This window comes from Gordionus sp. m RMFG-2023, chromosome 3 (genome assembly GCF_954871325.1).
Source record: "Gordionus sp. m RMFG-2023 chromosome 3, tfGorSpeb1-WG-v2, whole genome shotgun sequence".
In the NCBI taxonomy this organism is placed as follows: domain Eukaryota; kingdom Metazoa; phylum Nematomorpha; class Gordioida; order Chordodea; family Parachordodidae; genus Gordionus; species Gordionus sp. m RMFG-2023.
Genome location: NC_088777.1, coordinates 32425737 through 32444768, shown reverse-complemented (window position 1 = coordinate 32444768; position 19032 = coordinate 32425737). Strand labels below are relative to the sequence as shown.

The 19032-nt window shown below is 26.3% G+C and overlaps 1 protein-coding gene across 1 annotated transcript in view; it reads left to right on the top strand.

Moving 5' to 3' along the window:
• The first annotated feature begins 2213 nt into the window (after positions 1-2213).
• Positions 2214-19032, top strand: part of LOC135927490 (ubiquitin-conjugating enzyme E2 R2-like) — a 39380-nt gene continuing 22561 nt past the window's right edge. The window contains exons 1-3 of the mRNA XM_065463496.1: positions 2214-2365; positions 2429-2601; positions 2904-2990. Of these exons, the coding sequence (XP_065319568.1) occupies positions 2434-2601; positions 2904-2990 (255 nt within the window). The 5' untranslated portion in view covers positions 2214-2365; positions 2429-2433. The remainder of the gene's footprint in view (positions 2366-2428; positions 2602-2903; positions 2991-19032) is intronic.

Sequence of the window (19032 nt, the reverse complement as noted above, 5' to 3'; positions counted from 1 at the left end):
TCAACTACAACAATATCCTAGATTCCAAGTGATTTATTAATATGTAAATTATGTTGGATATAAATAAACCTTGACTAAAATATGTATATATATAAAATTAATTAAATTTGAATAACTATAAAAAATATAAAAATATGGCATCTGAAATGGCACATCCCCTAAAATGTACCTTGCTGTTCCACAATCCTGGGGAGTGTCTGATCCAGAAATAGAATAACATACTATATACAGCGTCCACATGAGCGGGAGGGGTAGGAACAGTTTGCATCCTATTTATTTGAAGGGGGGTAGGCTATTTAATGGGGGTAAGGGGTAGGCTGCTTTAATGGTGGTAAGATTAATTTTTTGGTTATATATTAAATTTTGAGATGAAAAAGGACAAAATTTACTAAGGTAAAAATTAATACTTTTATAATAAAATTATTATAAAGCAATTCATACCAAATCTATATATTGCAAACAATCACACACATTGTTTTCCAAATAAAACTTTCTGCTATCATTTCAGCAAGCTCATAATGCCATAATAATTAATTCATTGTAAATAATGGAGGTTTTAATGAATTTATTATCTAAAAAATAAATTCTTTACATTCACAAAATATCGATAGTTGGTAGTAGAGAAAGATTAATTTAAGTTGTCCTTTATAAATTCTCTGAAAAGAGTATCAATATATTTAAAAGGTAAAAATAATAATAGGGAGACACCGTCGCCGAAGGCGGGGATTTTTTTTAGGGGGGTAGGCAAAGGTTTTTGAAGGGGGTTTGCATCCAGTGAAAATCCTGTCATGTAGACGCTAACTATATAAAAAATAAAGATATGGAACCCTAATTATAAAGTGAAAAAAAAACAATATGGCATACCAAGTTTAGGAAAATATTTGCTATCATATTATTTTTGAAAGGGTGTAGGTAGCTATCTCGCCATTTTGAGGTTTGTACTTCGAATAATTGTCTTTTTTTATCACCATATATAGCGCAAAATTGCTCGATTTGCTTTTATTTTTAAAAACGGTTAACTAAGTATCTTATCCAAAAAAGTATTTGAAATATATAACTCAGCTATATACAATAAGAATGAATGTAGATGAATATTATTATAATATTTATCAAGACGTTGAATCGAAAGCTAAATCTTAAGATATAGCCTTAATTAAACCTAGTCTAGTATCCAATTACTGAGATGTAATATAAATGTTGACTCAACTGAAGAAAATTATAATATATTCATTTTTATCCCATTCTAAGATATTTTTTTATCACAAATAAAAGTAGGTTTTTAGGAAAAAAACAAGTCTTTAACAACTTCAAAATTACCTAAAGACCCTTCTTCTATTTTCTGATGCTACCATTGGTAAATTGATATTGAAATCAATTTAATCAATAATTGTTGTATAAATATTTAATACGTTTGGTTATTTTACCTGAGCAGCTATTAATGCTTTCAATCGATGTAAGAAAACCTTGACTCAATTTCCAAATATTTTGAAATTGTTTTTTATTCATGCATGTTTGCCTGTTACAACAAGTACGAATATAAGAACATTTTCCAAAATGAGAAGGTTGTAAACTTCTTTTTTTACTTCCAAACCTCCGCTAAATGGATTAGCTCTGTTAACTATCCGCAGAGATTAGGTTCCAACCACAAACAAAACTGATGAATTGGAAAAATTTCCGACGAAAATTAAAAATTACATTATAATTATAGTATTTAATAAATTTTTTGTATAATATTGTATTTGATTAGAAGCTATGAAAACTTCTTTTTTAAATTATTTTCTAGTCAATATTTTTTAAACACTACAATTACTATTTTCAAAAAAAATTATTCCACTTATATTGTAAGTTAGTTTTTAAAGCATTTTATAAAAAAATGAAACTAAACTTTTTTTCAATATTACATTTAAAAATTTTTATTAATATATACCTATCTTAAAATAATAAAAAAAATTGAGATAATTTAATGGAATAGCTCAAATTCCTTCCCCTATAGGAATATCCTGGATACGCCACTGCGTCTCCCTATTGAAGCTAATGATGGTCACTACTAGTGATGCTAAGAGCCTGACTTGGGTCGATTTTAAAAACATCCCGATTAGGATTTTAGCTAAAATTATGTAAGCCTGGAGATTATGCTCGTTGATAGCTGGAAGGTTTGCAAGGCATACATAATATTATTTTAGCTAAATTTTAATCAGGCCGTTTATAGTTTTTTTAAGAGCCTAGTCACTACATTATAACATTTGGCAATTATTTTAAGGTCTAATGGCATAATCACGTTATCAAGCCGTTACTTTTCATGTTAATTAGGTCATTCTTGTTCATTCATATTTTTATTCATTATTCCAAAAAATAAGTAAATAAGGTTAGAATGTTTATATTTGTATATATATATATATACACACACCATTTATATTAATATTTTCAGATTAAATGAATAGTAGCAGTGCTACTCGAGCCTTGGCTCTTGAGTACAAATCAGTTATCGAGGATCCTGTAGAGGGTTTTAGAGTAAAATTAATGAAAGATGACGACCTTTTTAATTGGGAAGTTGCCATTTTTGGTCCACCTGATACTCCATATCAAGGAGGTTACTTCAAGGTATATTATATATAATTTTTTTAAATATTATGATTAAAATAAAAAAATTATTGTTAGTTTAAACTTGTTAATTGGCATTACAAATCAAATTGTCACTCTATTAAGTTAAAAACTGTAACACTTTTATGATATTATTTCCAATTATGACTTTTATTACTATAAGAGTTAATAATGAGCAATATGTTTAATATAATATATATAATAAGTAATATTTATCGAATAATTCTAATGTTTTAAATTTAAAAAACTTTTTCTAATATTAAAATTTCAAATATTGTAATCTTATTGAAAAAAACTTTAAGGCACATATGAGATTTCCTAAAGATTATCCATATGCTCCTCCTACCATCAGATTTGTTACCAAAGTTTGGCACCCTAATGTTTATGAGGTTACAAAAAAAAATATTTATTTTATTTTTATGTGAATTTCTTGATGTTCCTATTTGATTAAATACATAATTTTAAACACTTTTCTGATATTTATATACTATCATTTTCTTATATTTTCTTTCAAGGTTTTTATATAACTGTAATAACTACCTGTTTAAACTAAATCCTCACAAAAAAAGTTTATTGATCTATAAATTTTGATAATATTACTAAATTATTTATAAATCCTTGATTTTTATAAAATATCTGGGAACTTTGAATCCCTATAGAATCATCCTTTAGGATAATTATACCTGTAATAATTTAGTTAGTGAGGTAAATATTTATAGTTATACAGGTACCATGTATATCTATATTTAAGATATAACTTCCTCTTATATCTTGTAATTTATTTCATTAAATATTTTTAATAAGATATTTATATCTGTGTCTTATATGCATTTTAAAAGCATCTTTTTATTTAGAATTTATCTTTCACATTATTGAAACAATCAACATACATCATATCATATTTTTCTATGTACATTAGAGATCTGCATCAGGCTTAATTTTTCAAGCTTGGCCTGAAATTTTTTTAAAAAAATTGTCCTGCCCAGCCCAATCTTGAACAAAAATTTTTATTTGTCCCGAAAAGGCTAACTTGAAATAAAAATTATTTGTCCACCAGGCCTGGCCAGAATTTATTTAAATATAGAAAAATTAATATTTTTTTGGTCTTAAAAAAATATACAAATAAAAAATATTAGCACTTTGTTTCTTGCAAGAATTTTAAATATATCAATTTATTAAAAATTTTATTCCAACCAAGCCCAAACCAAAATGATTTTTAAAAAATAGACCCAACTCGGACTGAAACTCGTTGGGGCCAGGCTGTAATTTGTACATTTCAAATATACATCTGTTATTTGGGCCATTCCATTTCAAATCTATCAGACACATTTTTAGCCAACCCCTTTTAAAAGTGTTTAAAATTTCTGGAATTGTTTAGATAATTAAAAAAAATGAGAAAGCTGTTTATTTTAGCCCACTTACACACCTGGTTCCCGAGATACAGGGTGGAGATCTGCAGTGATCTTTTCATCTCCAAGCCCAACCCAACTTAAATTATAAAAAAAATTTTGTCCAAGCCCAAATTCAAAAATTTTTTTTCAACCTGACCCAAATCCAACTAAATTTTTTTTATTTGAGTGTGAATGTTATAATATCCAAAAAACAATTAAAACTTTGTGTATTAGCTTAAATAAAAGTTTATTTGATTGCCATAATATAATCAATATTTATATTAATTTGCATTTTATTTAAATTAGAAACATACTTTTATTCATTTAAAATAGATTGAATAATTGTGATATATAAATGGTGAATGATTGTCATATATAAATGATGAATAATTGTGAGTATAAATAATGAATGAGGAGTTAATTTTGTCAGGCTTTTTACAAGTCCTCCTATCTTCAAAGGTCCTACAAGCAACTGAAGGCGCTCTTTCACTGCTAGCCGAGGATGCAGGGATATCCAGGAATTTAAGAGCTAAAACACTTAAATTGGGAAATACTTTTTGATAAGTCTTATACCAATTTAAAATTTGGTAAACGATTTTAAATATTGTAAATTTGAGGCTATTTAATTAAATAGATATTAAATAAATATATTTTAATTTGCCTGATAGAATATGATGTAAATAAAGTATGTAATAATAACTTCTTCTCCTTTTAATAACAATTTCTAGGTTTACCCAGTTTCCCCTCAAATTTTTCTTTTCCATTTTTGATGGTCCTGAGCATCAATAATTGTAAGATTCTCTCATACCCACCGCTATCACCTTTATCTACGTCATCTTGAACCTTCCTCTAGATCTTGATCCTCCTACTTCATCAAGGTGCATCCCTTTAGATACCCCCCACATCCATCTAATCATCCTCATCTCTGTTCTATCCAATTTGGCTTCATAGGCCGCTTTCATTTCCCATGTTTCGCCGCCATAAACTAAACTCCTCACACAGCTTACGTAAACTTTTCCCTTTAACTTCAAAGAGATGTTTTTATTTGTTAGAATAGGCGACATCTCTCTCTCTTTTATGCTTGTCTGATTCTTGCAACAACAGAATCTCCACCATCTGCGTTTAGCATACCAACCAAATAGCAAAACTTTTTTTACTTTTCCAAGGTTTAACCCATTGCCAATATCCAATCACCATTTTTTACGTTATCAGTATTATGTACTCCTTTTATGCCTGTTCTAAAAATAAAGGTCATTCTTGCTAACATTACTCAGAAAAAAACGTCGTTACTTTACTCACTTTCCAAAATTAGTAACAAATGACATTGCCTTTTCTCTAAAAAGTTTAACCTTGTACTTTACAGCAATAATAATTTTAGATTTTGTTTTTTTTAAAAAAAGAGTGTGAAAAGGTTGGCGACACATTCGTAGTTTGTGATAGAGGTCTGCACCAATGTTTTAAAATTTTTTTAACCCGATATACCCGCCTGCCCCGCCCATTTGTCTAAAATTCCTTCCTTCCGCCCGCCCATTATTTATAAAAAATTTTAACCCAAGTCCACTTATAAAATTTAATAATGGCCATTCTTTCAATTTTTTAAGCATCTAATAAAAATATTTCAGCATTACACCTCTACAAAAAGTTTATAATTTAGGAAATTAATTTAAGCATAAAAAAATATTCAATTTAAATTATGAACAATTTATTTGATCAAATAGAATATTTATGAAATAAATATAAATATAAAATTGATATTATATGTAATTATAATGCAAAAATAATAATAAATCCACATTTTCTGGATTCAAACACGTTCTTCTTTGTTCTAAAAACCTTCCAGCAATGCTAAATCCTCGTTCAGAAAAAGCACTAGTTTCAGGAATTGCCAATATTTTTCTTGCTAATCTTGATAGCTTTGGCAAATCTCTTGTCATTTCCACCAAAGTAGGATATCCGTCTGTAGTATATCCTTTTCCTCAAGTGAGATCCGGATGTCCCGTATGCAATATATGTAAAACTCTTTTTTGAAGTGAGTACGAAGATTAATCTGCCATTCCAAAATAAAACACCGTGCTATTTTCGTAATCGTTTCATGCTATTCGGAATAGTAACAGAACAAAATACTATACAGTTTTATAAACCAGACCTCAATTTAATATTAGAAACAGATGTATCTAACCAAGGATTTGGAGCTGTATTTATGCAAAAATATGATAATGATAACGAATTTCAAATAGCTTACACCTCAGGAACTTTACAAGACGCTAAAAAGAATTATTCTACAAGAGACAAAGAAGCAAAAGAAATAATAACGGCGTAGAAATATCTCATAACTATTTGTATGGACGAAAATTTAAAATTTGAACACATCACAAACCTTTAATAACAGAGATTTAAGCTCATTAACATTAACATACCAAAGATTATTACGTTGGGCTTATAAATTATCTGCATATGATTATAATATAATGTACAAGAATAGCGCTAATAATATAATTGCAGATGCTTTATCGCGAAACCCAATAGAGAAAAATGATGATAGAATAACAAGTGAAAATAAAACAGTGAAATATCTTACTTATGACACATTAACTCTATCAAGAAAAGAAATGGTACAAATATACAAAATCAAGCACCAGAATTACAATATTTTAGAACAAGAATAGATGAAATAGATAATGATGACTGTAATGTATTTTAATAGTAAACGAGTTTTTTCTTATTCTTTTATTTTGTAATGTAAAAAATCCAAATCAGCCTTTATTATTCAAATTAATCTCGAAATATATAATAAAAATAAAAATAAACATTTTACAAAAAATAACAAAAAACACAATTTAATACACATCATTTATCCCCAGTCGATCTGGTTTCGATCGTATCCTTTTGGGATATCGACCTTGACTTGTTTCTTCCTCCCTCTCCTTTGAATTCATTTCATCGTTATTCTTTATTACATCCTCTTTGTTTACTATCTCTTCGGTTTTCTCTTCTACTTCAGTACTCTCTTCTAATTCGTATTCTTCTATTAATACATTTTCGGTTCTTTTCCTTAATTGGTCCATATGACGTATTATCGTATTACCCGCTATACTTACTTCATAAGGTTGTGATACGAATATGCCTTTAATAATGGCTTCTTCCCATTTTTTTTCTTTATTATTGTAAAGGCGCGACCAAACTTTTTCATTTATCTGAAATTTTTGATTGTGGTATTCAAACTTCTTTTTTTTTGTTTCCCCGTTCGAATATTTGATCTAACAATCCTCTAGGTTTAAATTTTAGTAGTATTTCAGCGGGACTTTGTTCAGTTTCTGTTCCTGGTGTATTTCTGTAATTGTATAGAAAAATAGCTAGGCTGGTTTCTAAATCCCTCTCGTTTCTTTTATTCATACTCTGTTTAAAAGTTCGAACTAATCGATCGGCCATGCCGTTTGTCTGAGGATGGTAAGCACTTCCATGCACTAATTGAATTCCGTTTTTTTCACAAAAATCATTGAAATCTTTGCTGCTGAATTGGGGTCCGTTATCAGAAACGATTATTTTGGGAAATACGAATCTTGCAAAAATATTTCTTAATATTTTTATCGTGCTTTCGGTTGTAGTGCTAGTCATGGGAACTATTTCTGGCCAGCGACTGCTAGCATCTATCACTACCAACCAATAATGATTTTGAAATGGTCCAGCATAATCAATATGTACTCGGAGCCATGCTTTTGGTTTTGGCCAATTTTGAATTGCTGTCTTTTGAGGCATATCGTGTTGTTCCTGGCATTCTCTACATTTTTCGACCCAGGTTTCTATATCTTGGTTTATATCAGGCCACCACGCGTATTGTCATGCTCTCATCTCCATTTTTACCATTCCGATATGTCCTTGATGTATCATGTCCAACACGTTGTTTCGGTATTGTTGTGGTATTATCATTTTCGTTCTCCATAATAAACAACCTCTCTCAGTTGTAATTTCCTCTCTCCTTTGTACTCCTTTAAACATGCATCATAGTTTATTGGCCATCCATCTATTGTATATCTGTATACTTTAGAATAGTGTTGTTAAACGACTGAGTCTAAGTTTTGGGTCAAAAAAATCGACCCAAACTGACTTGAGTTATGAACTCAAGTCGTGATTTCTAATTAGTTTTTATTATTAATTAACAATACAATTATTTTTTTTAATTTAGACTTCCAACTTGAGTAAGTCGTGACTAGATATTACAAGCACTAATTATTATTTATTTATTTTTAGTAAAATAATTTTTTTTATTTTATAATATATTATGAAAATGAATATTTATTTGGTATCTTTTAATAAAAAAAATGATAAGCTGCAAATGTAAGTTAAGTAATATCATTTTGTTACAATTAATTAATGATTTTCACGCCCAAATTTTAAGCAAAATTTGATTTGATTTGAATTTTAAATGATTATTTCTTTTTTGTTAATAAACTTTTTTTATTAATTCTTTTGTAAATTTTATTTAAATAAACAAATTTTTAGTTGAAATCTTTTATTTATATAGGTTTATTTTTATCATTTTTGTAAAATTATCTATTTTTTTAGTATATAAGAACTAGTTTTTATTTTTAAATATTTATATTAAATTTTTATAAGTATTTTACATGATCGTCTTTGTGATAATTGTCATGTTATTTTTTAACATTTATGAAATCTTTGACAGAAAAGGATAAAAATATAATTTATATTATAAAGATATTAAATTATAAATTCCTTTCTAAAAATGACAATTATCATAATCTGTATTTTTAAACATATTAGTTTATTTTTGACGCTAATGGGTAAAAACATAAATTGTAAATATGTTAAATTAAAATTTCAGTGAAGATGTACCCTAGATAAGTGACAATTGTCATAATCGTTATTTCTAAAGTTTTTTGAAATTTTTTGACGCATATAGGTAAAAATATAGATTGTAAATACGCTTAAGTAAAAATTCAGTGAAGTTGTACCATAGATATGTGACAATTGAATCGTTATTTTTAAAGTTTTTTGAATTTTTTTGACGGAAATAGGTAAAAATATATAGTGTAAATATGTTAAATTAAAATTTTAGTGAAGATGTACCCTAGATAAGTGACAATTGTCATAATCGTTATTACTAAAGTTTTTTGATGTTTTTTGACGCAAATAGGTAAAAATATAGATTGTAAATATGTGAAATTAAAATTTCAGTGATAGATAAGTAACAATTGTCAAAATCGTTATTTCTACAGTTTTTTGAAATTTTTTTGACGCACATAGGTAAAAATATAGATTGTAAATACGTTTAATTAAAAATTCGATGAAGATGTATCATAGATAAGTGACAATTGTCATAATCGTTATTTCTAAAGTTTTTTGAAATTTTTTGACGTAATAGATATGTGACAATTGTCATAATCGTTATTTTTTAACTTTTTTGAATTTTTTTAAAGTAAATAGATAAAAATATATATTGTAAAGATGTTAAAATAAATTCAGTGAAGATGTACCATAGAAGAGTGACAATAAGTGATCTGCATCGGGCCTAATCAAGCCCAACCTGAAATTTTTTTTAGAAAAGTTTTGCCGGCCCGGCCCGAACCCCAAATTTTTTTAAAATGTTTTGCCGGCCCTGCCCGAACCCGAATTTTTTTTTAAAAAATTTACCGACCCAGCCCGGCCCTAATTTATTTAAATATAGAAATTAATCTTTATAATTACTCAAAATAAAAGACATATGTTATATGTAGTTTAGTTTCAATAAATAAAATCAAATATTTTTATTTTACATAAAAAATTCAATATAAAATTGATATATTTAGATATATTTAAAAAAATATCCAAAATCCGACCCGACCCGGCCCGAATTTTTTAAAAATATTATGCCCGGCCCGAACCTGATTATTTTAAATAGAATTAAGCTCGAGTTGGGCCGTGCCTAACTTTGCAGATCTCTAGTGACAATTGTCATAAACGTTATTTTTTAACTTTTTTAATTTTTTTGAAGCAAATGGGTAAAAATATATATTGTAAACATGTTAAATTAAAATTTTTGTCATAATCGTTATTTTTGAATTTTTTTAAAGTAAATCGGTAAAAATATATATTGTAAAAATGTTAAATTAAAATTTAAGTGAAGATGTACCATAGAAAAGTGAAAATTGTTATAATCGTTATTTGGAACTTTTTTAAATTTTTTCAAAGAAAATAAGTAAAAATATATATTATATTAAAATTTCAGTGAAGATGACCATAAAAAAGTGTCAATTGTCATAATCATTATTTGTGAACCTTTTTGAAAATTTTTAAAGCAAACTTGTAAATATATATATTGTAAACATGTTAAATTTAAATTTCAGTTAATCGTTATTTAAAATATTTTTGAATTTTTTTGCCCAAATGATCTGGTTTTTAGCCCATGCCCTTCTATCAAATTGGGCTGGCTAGCTAAATAATTTAAAAAGTGCTAACGGACCTTTGAAAAATTTTAACAATGGGCAGGCTAATAAACTTTTATTTGTTATTTAGAATTTATTAGGTAAACATTAAAAAATATATTCTTCATAACTTTTTTTTAAATACCAGATTATCGATAACTGTTGTGGATGTTATCGTCGGAAAAATTAATGAGATAAAAAAAACTTGTTGGATTTGATTTGAAATTATAGGGTCGAAGTATTTCGTCCTATAATTGATCAAATTATTAACATCAGAACCGTGCAAAAAGAGAGTTTATTTTGAATGTGCAATATTATCCTAGGCATTTTGATAAAAATAATAGTAAAGGTATTTCTGAAAAGGCATTGGGAAAAGTGACACAACAAATATATTGAATGTTAAATAACGTAACGAATTGTGTTCATTTGCCTGTGAATTCAAAGATTTAATAGTAGAATTAAATGAAACGGACGATGATATCGTATGAGCAGGTGAGGAGTCTAATGAAAAAGTAGAATAAGATAATAACTCAGAATGTGAACTGTGATAATAAATGTAACAATTGATTAATATGTCTGTATGAAATTCTTAAAAGATACAATATGCACACAAGTGCATACACTAATTTATTTTTCACATATGAGTACATTTCTTTATCATTCTCAAGTTAATTGCGAGAGAACATTTAGTAAATTATAAAAAATAGGCTGAGAAATAATATAGACGAAGAAAAATTAGGATCGTTTTTAATGTTAGTTGCATGAGCAGTGGCGTAGGCATAAGGGGGGGGGGCCCATGAAAAATGAAAAATGAAAAAAAAATTAAATTTTATTTTTTAAAATTTTTTAATTTTAATTTAATAAATTGTTAATAAACGCTTGATTTTTATGTTTTAAATTTATTATAAATAATAATAGATATACACATTTGATTATTTTTATATTTATTTTTGGTTTGTAGCTATTTCACACCACCGAAAAAAGGGAGTTATTTATTCAAACATATGATATTGACTCAAAAAATCAAAAAAAAAACTAAAAAGATTTTGTCCGACCAGATTCACCGAAAGACAAGAGTCGGTGAAACTCTTTATTGAAATATATGATGTTGTCTACACTAGAATTTTATATATCAAGCAAGGAAAAAGATTCAGCAGATGCCGAAAATCTTTTGCAGACTATTTCTAAGCCACAGTTTTTAATTTCAATTCAATGTGTTTATTTTTTCTTTAATTATACATATGATTATGATTTTAGCAAAATGCTATAAAAAATTGATTTGGATTTAAGGGAGATTATGAATAGAGCAAAGGATATTGTTGAAATATTAACAAATATCAGAGAGAATGTGGATGAAAAATTTCATGAAATATATGAAAAAGTAAAGGAGATTGCTAATATGTTTGGAATTGAAATTTTTAAACCTAGAGTAGTCTCTAGACAATCCAATCGATCAAATATTGATGCATCTACGATTGAGGATTTTTATAAAATAAACATTTTTATTCCCCTTATTGATACATTTTTATTTCAATTAAAAAAAAGATTTATTAGTCATAATTATATTTTAAAAAGCTTTTATTTTTTTTGCCGGTTGAGTCTAAACTGTTGATTACACTTGAAACACGAGAGGATATTAATGCTGATGATTTAGTAGGTTCATATGATAAGTTACTTTGTGATGTCGAATTTTGGTATAAAAATCTTGACAGAATAGGGTGTTCTTTGAGACCAAAAAATGCTCTGCAGGCCCTTTCCATCTGTAATTGCATTTTAGATTCCCTGCCTAATATCAAAACATTAATTATTTTAGCTACCTTGCCAATTAGTAGGGGAGACTGGGGTTAGGTGAATCGATTTTTACAAAATTGTTTATAGCTCCTGGTTTTTTTTAGATAATATAAAAAGCAATATATGATTGGATACCTAAAACTATACTCTATAAAGGTGCCTTATAAAAAAATTCTAGAATATAATCATTTTTTTGAAATTATATTTTTTGTAAAAGTCGTAAATTTGCCCAACAAGCCCCAATAGCGGGGTGAGGCAAACCACTTCAAGGGGCTTCCTAAACCAATGGTTTTTTTAGGCCATAATTAATTGAAATGTATTTTTATTTATTAATAATGATTAGTGCTGTAAACATTTTTAAAAAAATCGAACGCGTTCAACGTTCATTGACAAAAATCGAACGCGTTCACATTCAAATTCAAAAAAAGGAACGCGTTCAAGTTCATGAACGCGTTCATGCGTTCAAATTTTTTTTTTAAATTTAATTTAATATAAATAAATGGCTTATATTTTTCAACACAATATATTAGCCATGATAAAAAATAATAGTTTTATTTTGATAATATAATTATAAATACAATATAATAGAGCGATAAAAAAATAAATTTATAAAAAAATTTTCTTATTAATTTTTAATAATAATTGCTTTTCAAAATTTTCATCTGATAGGCATGAACGCTTGGCAGTTAATACAGCGTTAGCTATACTAAAAACTCGCTCAACAGGGGCAGATGAAGGGATTGCGGTGTTATACTTGATAAACAATTCTTTTAAAGGGAGGAATTTATTGAGCTATGTTATCATCCTCCAATCTGCCCTCTTCTTCCTCGTCAAAAAAAAGGATATCTCGGAATTGATTTTAAAACAGTGAAATATTTTTGATATTTGGGCCATGGTAATTCATTAATATTGAATTTTGATTTTCAGAATCTGATGATGAAGTATTTATATCCATGCAAATGCTAATCTATTAAATTAAAATATAAAATATTCAAATTAATAAACTTTAATCTTATCTTCTCTAGCAGTAGCACGTTAATTGCAATATGAAAGAGGAAAAAGTAAAAACAGCTGATTAAAAAATATAAGACTTTTTTGTTAAAAAATTGGATTAAATATTAATTTTTCAAATAAATAAAAATATAAAACTTTTTTGTTAAAAAATGCGGATTAATATTAATTTTTCAAATAAATAAAAATAAAAAGTGTTTATAAAATTGAACGAACATAAAATTGAACGAACGTAAAATTGAACGAACGTAAAAGGAACGCGTTCACGTTCAAAGTTCGTCAAAAAAAAGGAACGCCGTTCATCACCTTTTTTCAAAAAAACGAACTTCGTTCACGAACGCTTTCAACAACACTAATAATGATACATATACTATAATTTTATTCTTTTATTGTTAAAAATATCATAATACATATAAATTGAAGCTAATTATATATAAAAATTGAAACTTAATTTTGGTTAATTAATACACATTTTGGACATATAAAAAATTTATCAAAATTAGCACATGTACCATGTGCCCATTTGTGGCACATTCGTAGCACATTCTGCACTGGTACCACTCTTATGATGTTTGATATATTCCAGCTTACAACAAACACAAATATCTTTGTGAATAATTTTTTTCACTATTTTTCTCTTGTTAATATTTTCTTTTTCCATTATTTTCTTTTCTTTCTCAATTAATTTCTTTTTATAAGGAGATGATTTAAATATCTCTGCTCTCCTTTTAACTCTCTTGACTCTTTCCTCTTTGGGATGAGGCAAGGATATTGATAAATTGCACGATAGTCCAGGTTTTATCTAAATGAACATAAGACGTAGATGGAGTATCATTACATATATCTAAGTATCTATTAGTATTTAAAATATCTTTTAATACCAAAGATACTGAGCTTGATTCTAATAATGGGCTTTTTGGAAGTTCACATATAGAATCTCCATAAACTGAGGCCACAATCTTCTTTATTGAATATATCTGTATTCAGTGGATATATTCCACATGCTTTAAAACCATTAGATATATTGAGAGGTGATGATGCTAAAGGCAAGACATCCTTAATAACTGATGGAATATCATAAATTGTAAATAATTTTCCTGGATGGCTACGCATCCAGGAATCAAGTGCATTATTGTAATATTTTTTGAGAGGCCCAAAAACAGATCGATCAAGAGGCTGTAATTTATGGGTGCAATGGGGTGGCAAAGATAATAGAATTATTCCCGTATCTATACAAAATTTGACAGCTGAATAGGAGTGGTGTGATATATGATTGTCAAGGATTAATAAAACTTTGGACTTTGGAGTACACCGAGTGTGTTTAGAAAAATGCTTCAAAAAAATAATAAAATCCTCCTCTTGCATCCATCCAGAACCATTTGATACCCCTATAGAGCCAGATGGACCATCTCTAACAAAATAGTCATAATATTTTTTTCTGGGAAAAAGAAACATTGGAGGAATTGTATAACCAATTGCATTTACAGCAAGCGCTAATGTTATTAAGGTACCCCTTTCTGCGGAAGTAATAGATCCTAACTGTTTTTGACCCTTTTGTGCAATAATCTTGGATGGGGTTTGAACTGTGGTAAGTCCAGTTTCATCCATGTTGTAAATTGCCATACATTCTAATTTATGTTCATCTAATATTCCTAAATATTAAATGTAAACTTTTACTTAACAAATCATTTAATAAACTTTTATATAAATCAAAAAAGTATAGAACATTTTCTTCATTAAATCCAGTTGCCCTAGCCATACTTGTAGCTTCAGGGGATCTTAAGGAGAGAGTAGGATTTCTTAACATAAATCCTAAATACCAGTCATGGCCAGCCATTGAATTGCCCTTCCAAGATTTAGGAAATTTTTTCTTCATATTTACTGCCATTTGGTAGGCTAATATTTTTATCTAAAAAACAATATAAAATAATGAAGAATAAACTATACCTTTTTAATTGAAAGGCCATAAAAAATTTGGCTAGATTGAATCAGATATTTAGTTATATCTCCCTCTTCTTCTTCTGTGAATATCCTCATATTATTATTTTGTCCTACACTAGTAAGTATGCCACTTTCTTGATATCTCTTATAATATCTCATAAAGTTTGATCTAGGAATACCTAAAATAAAAATGTCAAGTAAAATATATAATTATTTAATTATAAGTTTAACATTTAAGAACATAAAATTTAAAAATGATAATCTCTTTACCATTACCATTTAGATTTTATTAGCATATTCTCTATTATTAAATATTGCTAAAATTTGATTTTAATGTTTAAGAATTACATAAAATTAATACAATAATACTATACTTCATCTAAATTGTAATCAATCTAAAATATAAGATCATTTATAAATTACATTTAATAAAAATATTTACATAATTTCTATTATTAAATATTGCTAAAAATTGATTTTATTGTTTAAGAATTACATAAAATTAATACAATAATACTATATTTCATCTAAATTGTAATCAATCTAAAATATAAGATCATTTATAAATTACATTTAATAAAAATATTTACATAATTTCTATTATTAAATATTGCTAAAAATTGATTATATTGTTTAAAAATTACATAAAATTATTGTGATTATATCTTAAAAATAAGACAGATAATATAGATAAATTTATCTGTAAGTTGGCTAGTCTTCCTTGTTGATTTACAATTTTCATATACCCTAATAGCCTAATTACAATTATAATATTAATTCATTAAATTTTTATATACTTCTAAATAATTATCAATATTAAATGATTCTCCTATATTAATTTTTTTGGATTTATATTTTCGCACCATATCGAATAATGTAATAATTGCTAAAAAAAATTATTGAAATAGATTGACATATATGGTTTAGCAAGCCCCGCTAGCTCTAAATTTACTAATCATGATTGAAATACTATATAGACATAATAAATATTCATAAAACTTTCCCAAATTATAGAAGAGTGTTTAAACTTTGCTATAAAATTTAATTTATATATAAATGAATATATATTTTAATAAAAATTAAAATTCTGTCATGTAAAAATCTTTAGAAAATTTCATCAAAATTTTATTTCTTAAATAAAATTTTTAATAATTAATCATTTCAAAAGATTTTTTGTCTATAGATGTAAACTAATAAAATCTATATTAGGATAAAATTTTAACCTTCTAATAAAATTTTTAATAATTAATCATTCAAAGATTTTTTGTCTATAGATGTAAACTAATAAAATCTATATTAGGATAAAATTTTAACCTTCTAGTGTTTATAATTTTAAAATAAATTTGGGGGGCGAATTTTTAACCCCCCCCCCCCCCCCCCCATGATAAAATCCTGGCTACGCCACTGTGTATAAGAACTTATAGTGGAGATTGAACTAAAAGATATTCTTGTTTATTTGCGTAAAGGTTTAAAATGAGATTTATCAACGTAAAAATTATATATTATCTTAATTCTTTTATTTAAAAATCATGTAATACATATAAAAAAAAACAATAAATAAATATTGTTATTTTATATTTTTTAAAATGGTATTTTAAAAAAAATGGGAACGCTTTTGAACACAAAAAATTTGGATGCATGATAATAACAAATAATATGAGTAAATAATAAAAAAAAAATTTTATATTATCATAAATATTTTGATCATAATTTAAATCGAAAATTATTTATGCTTACTAAATTATGAAATTTTTAGTAAGGGTATAGCGTTGAGACTGAACCATTTATTAAAATAAGAATTTTTTTTTAAAAAAAAATTAAAAAAAAACTTATTGGTGCCATCGAGGCGCTATAATCATTGAAATTTAAGAATAAATATATAAATAATACATTTTAAACGGTATGACTAAATACTGAATTGCTAAAATGAATTGCTAAAAAGCAATTAATCATAATCAATCAAAATTTTATTATTGTATATTTTATTTAATGAAAATTTTTAAAACTTTTTTTAAAATATACTTAAATTATTTTTTTATTAAATGAAGGATACTAATTAAATATCATATAATATATAATTTTATTTTGAGTTAATATTATTATAAAAAAAATATTTTCATAGCTTATTAAAACATAAATAAATTTTTTTCAATTTTAAAAATTAACAAATATATATCCGTAAGTGGGCGTTATATGCGTAAATATGTAAGTATCATTTTAGGAAACCGGAATGATGATTGGATATCGCTTTTTTTATATTTGGGTATATATACATATGAAAAACCTAAAAATTAAAAAAAAATTTTAGGTTTCTTTGATGTTTAATCTATGAGTAGGTTTAGAATAGTAAAATAATGGAAATTTTCTAAGGTAAATATTGCTGGCGTTATTTATCAAAATCTCATAATTTTTGTTTTGTATGTGTATATTTACGTGCTAAGCATTATCCTAAAAAATTTTTTGAAAATAATTTGATTTGACCGATTGCCGAGCTTAAAACCGACCATTTACTAAATATTCGATTGACCAAATTTACTAGTAATACAATTTGAAAAATGTTGATTTTCGTTTTATATATCTATAAATACGTGTAAAACATAATCCCAAAAAATATTTTTAAAATATCGCTATTTGGCGGATAACCGACTCGTAGCCCACCCAATGACTAAATAATGAATTGCTGGCGTTTTAAATCAAAATATCTTAATTTTTGTTTTATACGTGTATATTTACGTGCTAAGCATTATCCTAAAAAATTTTTTGAAAATAATTTGATTTGACCGATTGCCGAGCTTAAAACCGACCATTTACTAAATATTCGATTGACCAAATTTACTAGTAATGCAATTTGAAAAATGTTGATTTTCGTTTTATATATCTATAAATACGTGTAAAACATAATCCCAAAAAATATTTTTAAAATATCGCTATTTGGCGGATAACCGACTCGTAGCCCACCCAATGACTAAATAATGAATTGCTGGCGTTTTAAATCAAAATATCTTAATTTTTGTTTTATACGTGTATATTTACGTGCTAAGCATTATCCTAAAAAATTTTTTGAAAATAATTTGATTGCCGAGCTTAAAACCGACCATTTACTAAATATTCGATTGACCAAATTTACTAGTAATACAATTTGAAAAATGTTGATTTTCGTTTTATATATCTATAAATACGTGTAAAACATAATCCCAAAAAATATTTTTAAAATATCGCTATTTGGCGGATAACCGACTCGTAGCCCACCCAATGACTAAATAATGAATTGCTGGCGTTTTAAATCAAAATATCTTAATTTTTGTTTTATACGTGTATATTTACGTGCTAAGCATTATCCTAAAAAATTTTTTGAAAATAATTTGATTTGACCGATTGCCGAGCTCAAAACCGACCACTTACTAAATATTCGATTGACCAAATTTATTAGTAATATAATTTGAAAAATGTTGATTTTCGTTTTATATATCTATAAATACGTGTAAAACATAATACCAAAAAATATTTTTAAAATATCGCTATTTGGCGGATAACCGTTTCCTTTAACCTATAATAAAATTTTAAAATATATTATTAAATATATATTTTACCAAAATAAAAACTTTGAGAACAGATCAGACATTTTAATTGCAAAAATATGATTTATAATTATAAAACAATTTTAAATTTTAACGGCTATTATTTAAAAGTATTTATTTATTTATTTGTTTATTATTTTTTATATACTTCTAACTCAAATTTTTTTATTTTTAAAATAATGCCAAATATTTTTAAAATATTCAGGAAAATATAATAATTTCGAATATAAATAATAAAGGAAAATAAAAAAATAATAGAAAGAATATAATCATGGGGAGGGGGTTTAAACGCCCCTTTTT